Here is a 14,753-nt window from a genome sequence, read left to right on the forward strand (position 1 = left end):
TGCAGGGCCAGGGAATAGGGTGGGGGAGCGGGACTAACTGGATTGCTCGTGCATAGAGCCTGCGCGGACTCGATGGGCCAAATGGCCTCCTTCCGTTCTGTTACCTTTCGTTGATTCTGCAGGCAGGACGTAGGTTTCAGCCCACCAGAGGACTTACCTGCAATCAGCATTCCATTCCAGGCCTTCCACATGGAATCAGTGCAATTCCCACTTTCCACCACCAGAGGGAGCTCAATCTCTTAAAGGGAGGATTTTTTTTTAGAAATCTCTTAAAGGTAGCTGGTACCTGTTATTTGCTGAAGATAACAGTCTACTGTCCAAACAGAGAACAGACATCGCACACGTAAAACACAGATGCAGGTCCCATCCCTATATTTACACACTGATGAGTTATGTTAAAACATTGAATAAAGTTTGCGCACTACTAAATCCCACATCCTCCAATCTGCACACCAGACCTCACCAATCTGCCGATCTGAGTTGGTAGCAGACCTGCGAGAGTGCATGCACCAAGGTTCTCTTCTGATGCACTAGAGACTTTGGTGCACGAAGTGGACAGAAGGATTGTAAACAATTTTACAACACCAAGTTATAGTCCAGCAATTTTATTTTAAATTCACAAGCTTTCGGAGGCTTCCTCCTTCCTCAGGTGAACGATGTCGAAATGAAATCGCATTTATAATTCACAGAACAATGCTTGGTGATTACAGACAGTTTTTTCAACTGCCCGTTGCCAAGGCAATCAGTGTGCAGACAGACAGGTGTTACCTGTAAGGTCTCAGAATATACAAATCACCAAAAAAAACAACAAACAAAAAAAAAACAGAGATAGAGAGGTAGAAACATAGAAAAGACAGCAACTGACCCGTTATATTAAAAACAGATAATATTTGTTCGCTGGTGGGGTAACGTGTAGCGTGACATGAACCCAAGATCCCGGTTGAGGCCGTCCTCATGGGTGCGGAACTTGGCTATCAATTTCTGCTCGACGATTTTGCGTTGTTGTGTGTCTCGAAGGCCGCCTTGGAGTACGCTTACCCGAAGGTCGGTGGATGAATGTCCATGACTGCTGAAGTGTTCCCCGACTGGGAGGGACATACTATATCCCCGGGGGGGGGGGGGGGGGGCAAGAGTCCCTCCGGACATATATCTAAAAGTTAGTGGGAGGACTAAGTCAATGCCAGGCACACAGCATCATGAACATGGACGCAGTGCAGGAAGAAGTTCAATGCTTTGACATGAGTGGTCAAGATGAGTGAGGTCAACTGTCAAGTGGCGTCTCCTACCAACTGCACCACGCACTACACCCCCCCATTCCCCACATATCAACAAACTCTTTCCACAGTACTCAACTCTTCCAATCAGATGCTTCCTCTCACCCTTACACATTACTACTGTTTCAAGCCACCCACCCACAACTCACAGGCCACATACAGGGTACGGTAGCGTAGTGGTTATGTTACTGGGCTAGTAATCCAGAGGCCTGGACTAAAATCCAGAGTCACGAGTTCAAATCCTGCCACGGCGGCTGGCGAATTTAAATTCAATTAATTAAATTAAAAATCTGGAATTAAAATACTAGTATCAGTAATGATAGCCATGAAGCTACCGGATTGTCGTAAAAACCCATCTGGTTCACTAATGTCCTTTAGGGAAGGAAGCCTGCCGCCCTTACCCGGTCTGGCCTATATGTGACTCCAGACCCACAGCAATGTGGTTGATTCTTAATTGCCCTCTGAAATGGCCTAGCAAGCCACTCAGTTGTAAAAATCTCGCTAGGGATGGGCAATAAATGCCGGCCTTGCCAGCGACGCCCACATCCCGAGAACGAATAAAAAAAAAATCCACTGGCAGCTATTCAACCATGACAGACACATCACCCAAACACGCGTTCCGCTTTCTTGCAGGAGAAGGTGGCGCATATAAAGAGGCAGCAAGTGGCAGTGGCATTTAGGCCCTTGAGCCTGTTCCACCATTCATTGAGATCATGGTGGACCTGTGACCTAACTCCATATACCCGCCTTAGCCCCATATCCCTTTATACCCATGGTTTATGTCAATCTCAGATTTAACTTTCACAAGATGGTCGGGGTTAAGACTGTACGTTGAGTTGGGCGTTAAGTTCCAAAATGGTGTCTATCACTTTAAATCAGCATTGCACACTGATTGAAGCGATTTTCTCCCTACTTTACATGATTCCAGCATTCGTTATCTGCGCATGCGCTAATCCCTATACCAAGATGGCGTCTGGTGCACGTCGCGCTGGAGTCGTGCGTGCGCATCTAAGGTGCCATCTTGGATGTTGGAGAGGCCATGTAGCGCCGAAACAACAGGCGCCCTATGATTCTAAATGGGGAAGAGTTGATAGAGTGGCATGGAGTGACTTTGAAGGGGGTTTGGAGGTGAAGTGGAGAGATTGAATAAGCAGGAGGGGTCAGGCAGGGAAGGGAATATTTGTTGGGTTGACATTGCTTTTGCGTGGAAGGAACTGACCTTTTTGCATACCAACAGCAAATATTTACTGCGGAAAGTGCCATGACAGAGGTTGCTGGATACCTGTAATGTTGTCATGAACCTTTCGCTGCTACACTTTAAAACTTATGTACAAGCTTGGTGTGTACACAGCATTGCAAGATAGTAAACACAATAACATTTTTTTTTTAAAAGGGTGTTTTTGGAAGGGTTTTTAAGAATAAGGCCATTGTGGGGCGTTCTCTGACGATGTTCCTGATTTTAAAAAAATACCAGCCTCCCCCTTCCTCCTTCACAAAAAATATGTTGCATTGTCATGCTTATGCATATTATAAAGGACAGTGCAGTCTGGAGTATTTTATGATGCAGTAACAAACCCAAGGGATTATAGTCTTGAAATTCAACCAAGAGATGTTACCATATGAACACTTAATGTGTTTGAATTTCCTCTCTCCCCTAATTTAGCCAAACTGTTAACTTTTTAAAAATAAATGGAAGTCTGAAATAAGAGCAGAAAATGCTAGAAGTACATGGCAAGTCATTCAAATGAGTTAAAGCTCCTGCTAAAAGGAAATTCAGAGAAACACTTGAAGTGTTTATACCCTTGTGTCCCATAGTATAATTTCAAGGCCAGAATGATTTCTCAACCATTGTTAGAGATTGGGTTGTCAGTATGTTTATACCAGAATTTCAAACAGACAGATATCCACTTGTGTAGTAATTGTTTGATTTGGTAAGAAGTGATATTCCAATTCAATTTACTGTCTGATTGTGGGAATATCATTGCTTTTGTGTTAGTTGCTTTCCCATGATATTGCACATGTAAAATCTAGACCAAGAGTAGTCTTCAGGCAAAGTGGTATTAGAGCGTAGTGGATAATTGGACCAGAGCATGCGGATGTAATTCATTTGTCATTTTGAAGTCAATATTTTTATATTCCAATGCAAATTCCTATGTCCACATTTATGGTGGAAACTGCAAATGTAAACTTGTTCAGCTGTACTTACACCCTCCTGCCAGTATTGATGCTACGGCACCTCCATGGGAAGAGGGAGGGGAATAGTTACACAGTTGACAAGTTTTCATAGGCGGTTTCCATAACGAATGTGGAAATAAGAATTTGTAATGGGAAAAGTTGACAGGAAGTGCACACAGATGTAAGATTTTTAATATAGATAAGATGATTTAGATAATATAGATAATATATTCATAGACATGCCAAATTAATTGAACTGTCATTTATTTCAGGCATTGTTAATAGTGGTTTCGGGCTAGAGATTAATTTTCACTGAAGTTTGACTTATGTCCTAAATTTAATGCAACTGCACTTGTGATCAGGGAATTTTTAATTGATCAGATTTGATAATTTAAAATAACGCAATAATTTTACTTTTGTAGCTTCATATTTGTTCCACTGATGTGACTATTATTACTTTTCAAAGATAATTACATGTTTTAATGGTGAATTGCCCAGATTTAGTAATAAGTAGCTGGTGTCACTATTGTACTGTCACAGACTGAATGGAAATTACTGATTTGTGAATAGTTTTCTTTCTGTGCAGGCCATGTAGAAAATGAAGAACAGTACACACAAGCACTAGAGAAGTTTGGCGGTAACTGTGTCTGCCGTGATGATCCTGATCTAGGCACAGCTTTTCTGAAGTTTGCAGTCTTCACAAAAGAGTTAACTGCACTTTTCAAAAATCTGGTAAGTCTGTAAACTTGTATCTCTATGGATCTAAATTGTCGACAGTAGAATAATTTGACAACTATAATTGGGCATATTGCCGTCCTAAATATTGTATCAAAATAGAATGTGTAATTACAACAGAATTTTGGAAAGCAGTGCATTCAAGTTCCAGAGAGCAGCAAAGTCCCCTTGTATTCATTGTTAGATAATGGATCTGTTATGTAAGGATCTCCCCTGATGACATCCCCAGGAAACATCCTCTTCATTGAAAGTCTTATGAGATGTACAAAGGAGTCTGTCAACTATGCTTTTCTCTGAAAATAAAGAAAGAAGCTACTATAGAACGTGTGATGAGGCAAGTGCTAGCCTCAACAGCTCTGTTTTAGCAGTAGTAACTTGACTGAACGGTAGCTTCCAAACAGGAGTCACCAATCAGCTTCAACACAAAATTAGTGGTGAGTACTGCTTTGGTGTTGAAGTCAACTGGTGATTCCTTTTTGGAAATCCCTGTTATATCTATTCATATTTTTACTGGCACCAGCTGACAGTGATTAGCCCACTAGGAAAAGTTTTTATATTTCAATCATTGTTGACCAGATTGGGGAACTAAATCTTGTAGTAACAGAGGCAGAAAATCATCTTTTAGTGCTTAAAGCTGCACCCATCAATGAACAAATAACAAATTAAAGCCAAGTGACAGAAAACATGATGGTGTCCAAGTGTGATGGAGACACACACCGATTAGATTATGTAGATATGTAGATTATTTTCAAGGCCTTAAGTGAGCACCATTGCTGGATCATGAGTAAACATGTGCCCACAAAGAAAAAGGGTGGGGCTGCCAAATCTAGAGCCCCCTGGATGTCAAGGAGCGTACAGGGTAAGATAAGGCAGAAAAGGAAAGCTTATGTCAGACACCGAGAACTAAATACCACAGAAAGCTTAGAGGAGTATAAAAAAATGCAGGGGTGAAATTGAAAAGGAAATTAGGAAACAATATTGGCAAGTAAAATCAAGGAAAACCCAAAGATGTTTTATAAATACATTAAGAGCAAGAAGATAACTAAGGAAAGAGTAGGACCTATTGGAGACCAAAAAGGAAACCTGTGTGTGGAGGCGGAAGATGTTGGTATGGTTCTTAATGAATACTTTGCGTCTGTCTTCACAAAAGAAAGGGACGATGTAGACATTGTAGTTGAGGAGGAGTGTGAAATATTGGATGGGATAAACTTAGTGAGAGAGAAAGTATTAAGGGGATTAGCATCTTTAAAAAGTAGATAAATCACCAGGGCCGGATGAAATTTATCCCAGGCTGTTAAAAGAAGCAAGGGAGGAAATAGCGGAGGCTCTGACCATCATTTTCCAATCCTCACTGGATACAGGTGTGGTGCCAGAGGATTGCTAACGTTGTACCATTGTTTAAAGAGGGAGCAAGGGATAGGAACATAGGAACAGGAGTACGCCATTCAGCCCCTCGTGCCTGCTTCGCCATTTGATAAGATCATGGCTGATCTGTGATCTAACTCCATATACCCGCCTTTGGCCCCTATCCCTTAATACCTTTGCCAAAAAGCTATCTATCTCAGATTTAAATTTAGCAATTGAGCTAGTATCAATTGCCGTTTGCGGAAGAGAGTTCCAAACTTCTACCACCCTTGTGTGTAGAAATGTTTTCTAATCTCGCTCCTGAAAGATCAGGCTGTAATTTTTAGACTATGACCCCTACTCCTAGAATCCCCAACCAGTGGAAATAGTTTCTCTCTATCCACCCTATCTGTTCCCCTTAATATCTTATAAACTTCGATCAGATCACCCCTTAATCTTCTAAACTCCAGAGAGTACAACCCCAATTTGTGTAATCTCTCCTCGTAACTTAACCCTTGAAGTCCGGGTATCATTCTAGTAAACCTACACTGCACTCCCTCCAAGGCCAATATGTCCTTCCGAAGGTGCGGTGCCCAGATCTGCTCACAGTACTCCAGGTGCGATCTAACCAGGGTTTTGTATAGCTGCAGCATAACTTCTGCCCCCTTGTACTCCAGTCCTCTAGATATAAAGGCCAGCATTCCATTAGCCTTCTTGATTATTTTCTGCACCTGTTCATGACACTTCAATGATCCATGTACCTGAACCCCTAAGTGCCTTTGGACATCCACTGTTTTTAACTTTTTACCATTTAGAAAGTACCCTGTTCTATCCTTTTTTGGTCCAAAGTGGATGACCTCACATTTGTCTACATTGAATTCCATTTGCCACAGTTTTGCCCATTCACCTAATCTATCAATATCGCTTTGTAGTTTTATGTTTTCATCTCCACTGCTTACAATGCCACCAATCTTTGTGTCATCGGCAAACTTAGATATGAGACTTTCTGTGCCTTCATCTAAGTTGTTAATAAATATTGTGAATAATTGAGGCCCCAAGACAGATCCCTGCGGGACTCCACTAGTCACATCCTGCCAATGTGAGTACCTACCCATTATCCCTACTGTCTGTCGCCTTTCGCTCAACCAATTTCCGAACCAAGTCTGTACTTTTCCCTCTATTCCATGGGCTTCTAACTTAGCTAACAGTCTCTTATGTGGGACCTCATCAGATGCCTTCTGGAAGTCCATATAAATAACATCCATTGACATTCCCCTGTCCACTACTTTAGTCACCTCTTCAAAAAATTCAATCAGGTTTGTCAGGCACAACCTACCTTTCACAAATCTATGCTGGCTCTCTCTGATTAACCGAAAATTCTGGAGGTGTTCAGTCACCCTATCCTTAATTATAGACTCCAGCAATTTCCCCACAACAGATGTTAGGATAACTGGTCTATAATTCCCTGGTTTCCCTCTCTCCTTTCTTAAAAAGTGGAGTGACATGTGCAATTTTCCAATCTAGAGGGACAGTTCCTGAATCTAGAGAACTTTGAAAGATTATAGTTAGGGCATCTGCAATGTGCTCACCTACTTCCTTTAAAACCCTGGGATGGAAACCATCTCGTCCTGGGGATTGGTCACTCTTTAGTGCTATTATTTTCTTCATTACTGTTGCTTTACTTATATTAATTTTATCGAGTCCCTGTCCCCGATTCAGTGTTAGTTTTCTAGGGATTTCCGGCATGCTATCCTGAGTAATTACAGGCCAGTTAGTCTAACCTCGGTGGTGGCAAAATTATTGGAATCAATTCTGAGGGACAGGATAAACCGTCACTTAGAAAGGCACGGAGTAATCAAGGGCAGTCAGCATGGATTTGTTAAGGGACGGTCGTGTCTGACTAACCTGACTGAATTTTTTGAGGAGGTAACAAGGAGGGTCAATGAGGGTAGTGCATTTGATGTAGTCTAAATGGATTTTAGCAAAGTTTTTGACAAGGTCCCACATGGCAGACTGGTCAAAAAAGTACAAACCCATGGGATCCAAGGGAAAGTGGCAAGTTGGATCCAAAATTGGCTCAGTGGCAAGAAGCAAAGGGCAATGGTCGACAGGTCTTTTTGTGACAGGAAGGCTATTGCCAGTGGGGTTCCGCAGGGCTCAGTACTAGGTCCCATTTTTTTGTTATATATACTAATGATTTGGACTTAAATGTAGGGGGCATGATTAAGATGATACCAAAAATTGGCCTTGTGGTTGATAGTGAGGAGGAAAGCTGTAGACTGCAGGAAGATATCAATAGACTGGTCAGGTGGGCAGAAAAGTGGCAAATGGAATTCAATCCAGAGAAGTGTGAGGTAATGCATTTGGGGAGGGAAACAAGGCAAGGGAGTACACAATAAATGGAAGGATACTGAGATGAGTAGAGGAAGCGAGCAACCTTGAAGTGCATGTCCACAAATCCCTGAAGGTAGCAGGACAGGTGGATAAGATGGTTAAGAAGGCATATGGAATACTTTCCTTTATTAGCCGAGGCATAGAATATAAGAGCAGGGTGGTTATGCTGGAACTGTATAAAACACTAGTTAGGCCACAGCATGAGGACTGTGTACAGTTCTGGTCACCACATTACAGGAAGAATGTGATTGCACTAGAGAGGGTACAGAGGAGATTTACAAGGATGTTGCCAGGACTGGAGAATTTTAGCTATGAGGAAAGATTGGATAGGTTGGTTGTTCTCTTTGGAACAGAGGAGGCTGAGGGGTGATTTAATTGAGGAGTACAAAATTATGAGGGGCCTGGATAGAGTGGATAGGCAGGACCTATTTCCCTTAGTAGAGAGGTCAATAATCATGGGGCATAGATTTAAAGTGATTGGTCGAAGGATTAGAGGGGACCTGAGGAGAAATTTTTTCACCCAGACAGTAGTGGGGGTCTGGAACTCACTGCCTGAAAGGGTGGTAAAGGCAAAAACCCTCAACTTATTTTAAAAGTTCCTGGATAGGCACCTGAAGTGCCATGACCTATAAGGCTACGGACCAAGAGCTGGAAAGTGGGATTAGGCTGGGTGGCTCATTTTCGGCTGGCGCGGACACGATGGGCCGAATGGCCGCCGTTTGTGCTGTAAATTTTCTATGATTCTATAATTCTATCATGCACAATTCAACTTTACCATCTACAGTTGTATATCAGGAGGTAGATTTCAGCAGTTGGGAATGAGTAATGGGGTAAATAAGTCCAGGACAGTAGTGACTGCAGATACCGTTTGAGATAAAAGATGGTGAGATAATGGTGGGAAAGATCCTGGTATGATTGATGGAGATGATTGTGGTTGAAGGATGGAAAGAAAGAAACCAAGGTGTTACCTGTGGGTAGAAAGGGCATACATTCGGTAAAAACATCTTATTTCATCTTCCCCAGCATTATATTTCTAAATGCCATAGGAATGTGGTACCATGTATTTATTTGGAGGCAGGACCTGATGTCTGACCAGGAATGAGATTAGCAGAACCCCACATATGCCTCATTAAACCCACAGTAAATAATTCTTGGTGAAATATTAAGTCCTGATCCCTTTCCCAAGTAACCTGCAAACTCTATGCACAAACTAAATGTTACTGTGATGTGGAACACTGGATTATTTCTGAAAATTGTACAATAAGTGCATTACATGACCTTAAAGGATGATTTTCCTGGTTCCTCCTTTGCCTCAGTGCTGGACAGGAGCCTGTAAATGCCCAAGCACAGCAGGCTTTCCTGTCCCGGGTCCTTAAAACGGCCTGGCTGCGTCTCTGGTGTCGGAGAGCAGTAACCAGAAGGCCTCCTGGCACCAAAAACTGCAAGATGTCAGGCACTTAGCTGTTTGGTCCTCTTTGGCTTGCTTCTCGGTATCCTTTGGCAGTTTCTAGGGGCACCCCTGTGTCTGGGTGGCCCACAGCCGTGACTACAGCAGAAAGAGGCAGGAGACCTAGTATGCCTGAGCAACATGTATATTAACATAAGAACATAAGAAATTGGAGCAGGAGTAGGCCAATCGGCCCCTCGAGCCTGCTCCGCCATTCAATAAGATCATGGCTGATCTGATCCCAACCACAAATCTAAAGAACACAAGAAGTCGGAGCAGGACCCGGCCACATAGCCCCTGGGCCCTCTCCGCCACCCACAGGGCATTGACCGATCCGAACTCAGCTTCATGTCCAATTTCCTGCCCGCTCCCCATAACCCCTAATTCCCTTTACTTCTAGGAAACTGTCTATTTCTGTTTTAAATTTATCTAATGATGTAGCTTCCACAGCTTCCTGGGGCAGCAAATTCCACAGACCTACCACCCTCTGAGTGAAGAAGTTTCTCCTCATCTCAGTTTTGAAAGAGCAGCCCCTTATTCTAAGATTATGCCCCCTAGTTCTAGTTTCACCCATCTTTGGGAACATCCTTACTGCATCCACCCGATCAAGACCCTTCACAATCTTATATGTTTCAATAAGATCGCCTCTCATTCTTCTGAACTCCAATGAGTAGAGTCCCAATCTACTCAACCTCTCCTCATATGTCCGCCCCCTCATCCCCGGGATTAACCGAGTGAACCTTCTTTGTACTGCCTCGAGAGCAAGTATGTCTTTTCTTAAGTATGGAGACCAAAACTGTATGCAGTATTCCAGGTGCGGTCTCACCAATACCTTATATAACTGCAGCAATACCTCCCTGTTTTTATATTCTATCTCCCTAGCAATAAAAGCCAACATTCCGTTGGCTTTCTTGATCACCTGCTGCACCTGCATACCAACTTTTTGATTTTCTTGCACTAGGACCCCCAGATCCCTTTGTACTGCAGTACTTTCCAGTCTCTCGCCATTAAGAAAATAACTTGCTCTCTGATTTTTCCTGCCAAAGTGCATAACCTCACATTTTCCAATATTATATTGCATCTGCCAAATCTCCGCCCACTCACCCAGCCTGTCTATATCCCCTTGCAGGTTTTTTATGTCCTCCTCACTCTCTACTTTCCCTCCCATCTTTGTATCATCTGCAAATTTTGATATGTTGCACTCGGTCCCCTCCTCCAAATCGTTAATATAGATTGTAAAGAGTTGGGGACCCAGCACCGACCCCTGTGGAACACCACTGGTTACTGGTTGCCAGTCCGAAAATGAACCATTTATCCCAACTCTCTGCTTCCTGTTCGATAACCAATCCTCCACCCATGCCTGAATATTACCCCCAATCCCGTGATTTTTTATCTTAAGTAATAATCTTTTATGTGGCACCTTGTCGAATGCCTTCTGGAAGTCTAAATACATTACGTCCACTGGTTCCCCTTTATCCACCCTATACGTTATATCCTCGAAGAACTCAAGCAAATTTGTCAGACATGACTTCCCCTTCATAAAGCCATGCTGACTTTGTCCTATTAAATTATGCTTATCTAAATGTTCCGTTACTGTCTCCTTAATAATAGACTCCAAAATTTTACCCACCACAGATGTTAAGCTAACTGGCCTATAATTTCCAGCCTTCTGCCTACTACCCTTTTTAAATAACGGTGTTACATTAGCAGTTTTCCAATCTGCCGGGACCTCTCCTGAGTCCAGGGAATTTTGGAAAACTATCACCAAAGCATCCACAATCCCTACTGCCACTTCCCTCAAGACCCTAGGATGGAAGCCATCAGGTCCAGGGGATTTATCCGCCTTGAGTCCCATTATTTTACTGAGTACCATCTCCTGAGTGATTTTAATCGTATTTAGCTCCTCCCCCCCGAGAGTCCCCTGTTTGTCCAGTGTTGGGATATTCTTAGTGTCCTCTACTGTAAAGACTGAAACAAAATATTTGTTCAGCATTTTTGCCATCTCCATGTTTCCCACCATTAATTTCCCGGTCTCATCCTCTAAGGGACCTATGTTTGCCTTAGCCACCCTTTTTCTTTTTATATAACTATAGAAACTCTTGCTATCTGTTTTTATATTTTTTGCTAATTTCTTTTCATAATCTAACTTCCCTTTCTTAATCAATCCTTTAGTTACTTTTTGCTGTCTTTTGAAGAATTCCCAATCTTCTATCCTCCCACTAAGTTTGGCTACCTTATATGTTCTTGTTTTTAGTCGGATACTATCCTTGATTTCTTTACTTAGCCACGGATGGCTGTCATTTCTTTTACACCCTTTTTTCCTCAGTGGAATATATTTATTTTGAAAGTTGTAAAATAACTCCCTAAATGAACACCACTGCTCATGTACCGTCTTACCCTTTAATCTATTTTCCCAGTCCACTTTAATCAATTCCGCTCTCATACCATCATAGTCTCCTTTATTCAAGCTCAGTACGCTTGTTTGAGAATCAACCTTCTCACCCTCTAATTGGATATGGAATTCAACCATGTTGTGGTCGCTCGTTCCAAGGGGATCCTTAACTAGGACATTATTAATTAATCCTGACTCATTACACAGGACCAGGTCCAAGGTTGCCTGCCCCCTTGTAGGATCAGTTACATACTGCTCAAGAAATCCATCCCTGATGCACTCAATGAACTCGTCCTCAAGGCTGCTCTGCCCAATTTGATTTGTCCAGTTAATATGATAATTAAAATCCCCCATAATTATGGCTGTTCCCTTATTACATGCCCCGACTATCTCCTGATTAATACTTCTTCCAGCAGAGTTGCAACTATTAGGAGGCCTATATACTACGCCCACTAATGTTTTTTTTCCCTTATTATTCCTTATCTCCACCCAAACTGTTTCATTATCTTGATGCTTTGTCCCAATATCATTTCTCTGTATTACAGTGATTCCTTCCTTTATTAACATAGCCACCCCACCTCCCCTTCCTTCCTGCCTGTCCTTCCTGATTGTTAAATACCCTGGCATATTTAATTCCCAGTCGTTGTTACCCTGCAGCCATGTTTCTGTAATGGCCACAAGATCATACCCATACGTAGTTATTTGTGCCGTTAACTCGTCCATTTTATTACGAATGCTACGTGCATTCAGATAAAGAACTTTCAAATCTGTTTTGTGACGCTTAGTTCCTGCTTTTTCCTTTTTTAACACTTTACCTATTACTCCATACCTTCTGTCCCTTCCTGTTACGCTTTCCTCTCTCTCCCTGCTCAGGTTCCCAACCCCCTGCCACTTTAGTTTAAACCCTCCCCAACAGCACTAGCAAACACTCCTCCTAGGACAGCAGTCCCGGCCCTGCCCAGGTGCAGACCATCCGGTTTGTACTGGTCCCACCTCCCCCAGAACCGTTTCCAGTGTCCCAGGAATTTGAATCCCTCCCCCTTGCACCATTCCTCTAGCCACGTATTCATTTGAAATATCCTCCTATTTCTACTCTGACTAGCACGTGGCACTGGCAGCAATCCTGAGATTACTACCTTTGAGGTCCTATTTTTTAATTTACCTCCTAACTCCCTATATTCTGCTTTTAGGACCTCATCCCCTTTTTTACCTATATCGTTGGTGCCTATGTGCACCACGACAGCTGGCTGTTCGCCCTCCCCCTCCAAAATGTTCTGTAGCCGCTCCGAGACATCCTTGATCCTTGCACCAGGGAGGCAACACACCATCCTGGAGTCTCGGTTGCGGCCACAGAAACGCCTGTCTATTCCCCTTACAATTGAGTCCCCTATCACTATAGCTCTGCCACTCTTTTTCCTCCCAGCCTGTGCAGCAGAGCTACCCGTGGTGCCAGGAAGTTGGCTGCTGCTGCCTTCCCCTGATAAGTCATCCCCCCCAACAGCATCCAAAGTGGCATATCTGTTTGAGAGGGGGATGGCCACAGGGGACCCCTGCACTACCTGCCTGCATCTCTTACTCTTCCTGGTGGTCACCCATTCACTTCCTGCCTGTATACCCTTTACCTGCGGTGTGACCAACTCGCTAAACGTGCTATCCACGAGTTTCTCTGCATCGCGAATGCTCCACAGCCAGTCCACCCGCAGCTCCAGCTCCGAGATACGATCGGTCAGTAGCTGCAGGTGGACACACTTCCCGCACACATGGTCGGCAGGGACACTGGTAGTGTCCATGACTTCCCACATCTTGCAGGAGGAGCATATCACGGGTGCGAGGTCTGCTGCCATGACTTGCCTTAGCTTCGTTACCCCTTTTAAATTACGTTGAAATTAGAAAATGTTAACTATACTATTGTAGCTTTTTTAACTCTTACACTCACACCATTGTTCTGAGTCAATGTGCGTGTGAGAGAGAGAAAACAAACTTTCTCCACACTTGCACATCAGATTATTTTCTAAGTGATTGTTTGTCAGGGGAGTAAATCACAATTTAATTTTTTTTTGTCCCATACATTTTCAAATTATAAGTACAATTTCTGTGATCCAGATTGTTGAAATATGAAAAATGTTTTCTTCCGCGAAAGGATATATCTCACAAACCACTGTCTTTTTCTTTGATAGTGGATCCTTTTTTTCTAAATATGCATGGTTTCAACACAAAATTCAAACCATTGTCTTTGTTTTGGTCCACAATTCCTTTCACCAAATCCGTAAGCCATTCCTTCCTAATTCATTTGATAGTAGAAAAAGAACTAATAAGAACAAAGAGGCATCAAATTATTGTGTAAATCTTTCCTAGGAAATTACATTTTCTTTTTAAATTCTGCATATCAAATAATTCATCCAAAATGGTTCATTATGGTTGCATTATGCAATTCTGAATAATTGTACAACATTGCTTTTGAATGTATTCCTCTAGAAATGATAGAGAAGTTATGTTAAACTTATTTAGAACCTTGATTAGACCACACTTGGAGTACTGTTCATAGTTCTGGTCACCATATTACAAAAAGGATGTGTAAGCACTGGAGAAAGTGCAAAAAGATTTACAAGGAAGCTACCAGAACTTTACAAGGAAGCTACCGGAAAAGACTCAACAGACTGGGTTCAATAGAGTAGATGCAGAGAAGTTATTTCCACGTGCAGGAGAGTCCAAATCTAAAGGCCATAAATTCAAAAGGAATGCAGAAGAAACCTCTTTACTCAGAGAGTGGTGATAATGTGGAACTCGCTACCACATGGAGTGGTTGAGGCGAATAGCATAGATGCATTTAAGGGGAAGCTAGATAAGTTCATGAGGGAGAAAGGAATGGAAGGATATATCGATGGGGTGAGATGTAGTAAATAGAGTGGGAGGAGGCTTGCGTGGCGCATAAACACCGGCATAGACCAGTTGGGCTGAATGGTCTGTTTCTGTGCTGTAAATTCTATGTATG

The 14,753-nt window shown here is 42.6% G+C and overlaps 1 protein-coding gene across 1 annotated transcript in view; it reads left to right on the forward strand.

Annotated features, from left to right (window-relative positions):
- Positions 1–14,753, forward strand: part of asap2a (ArfGAP with SH3 domain, ankyrin repeat and PH domain 2a) — a 216,825-nt gene that overhangs the window by 113,408 nt on the left and 88,664 nt on the right. The window contains exon 3 of the mRNA XM_067984242.1: positions 4,036–4,181. Within this exon, the coding sequence (XP_067840343.1) occupies positions 4,036–4,181 (146 nt within the window). The remainder of the gene's footprint in view (positions 1–4,035; positions 4,182–14,753) is intronic.

This window comes from Heptranchias perlo, chromosome 5 (genome assembly GCF_035084215.1).
Source record: "Heptranchias perlo isolate sHepPer1 chromosome 5, sHepPer1.hap1, whole genome shotgun sequence".
NCBI lineage: Eukaryota > Metazoa > Chordata > Chondrichthyes > Hexanchiformes > Hexanchidae > Heptranchias > Heptranchias perlo.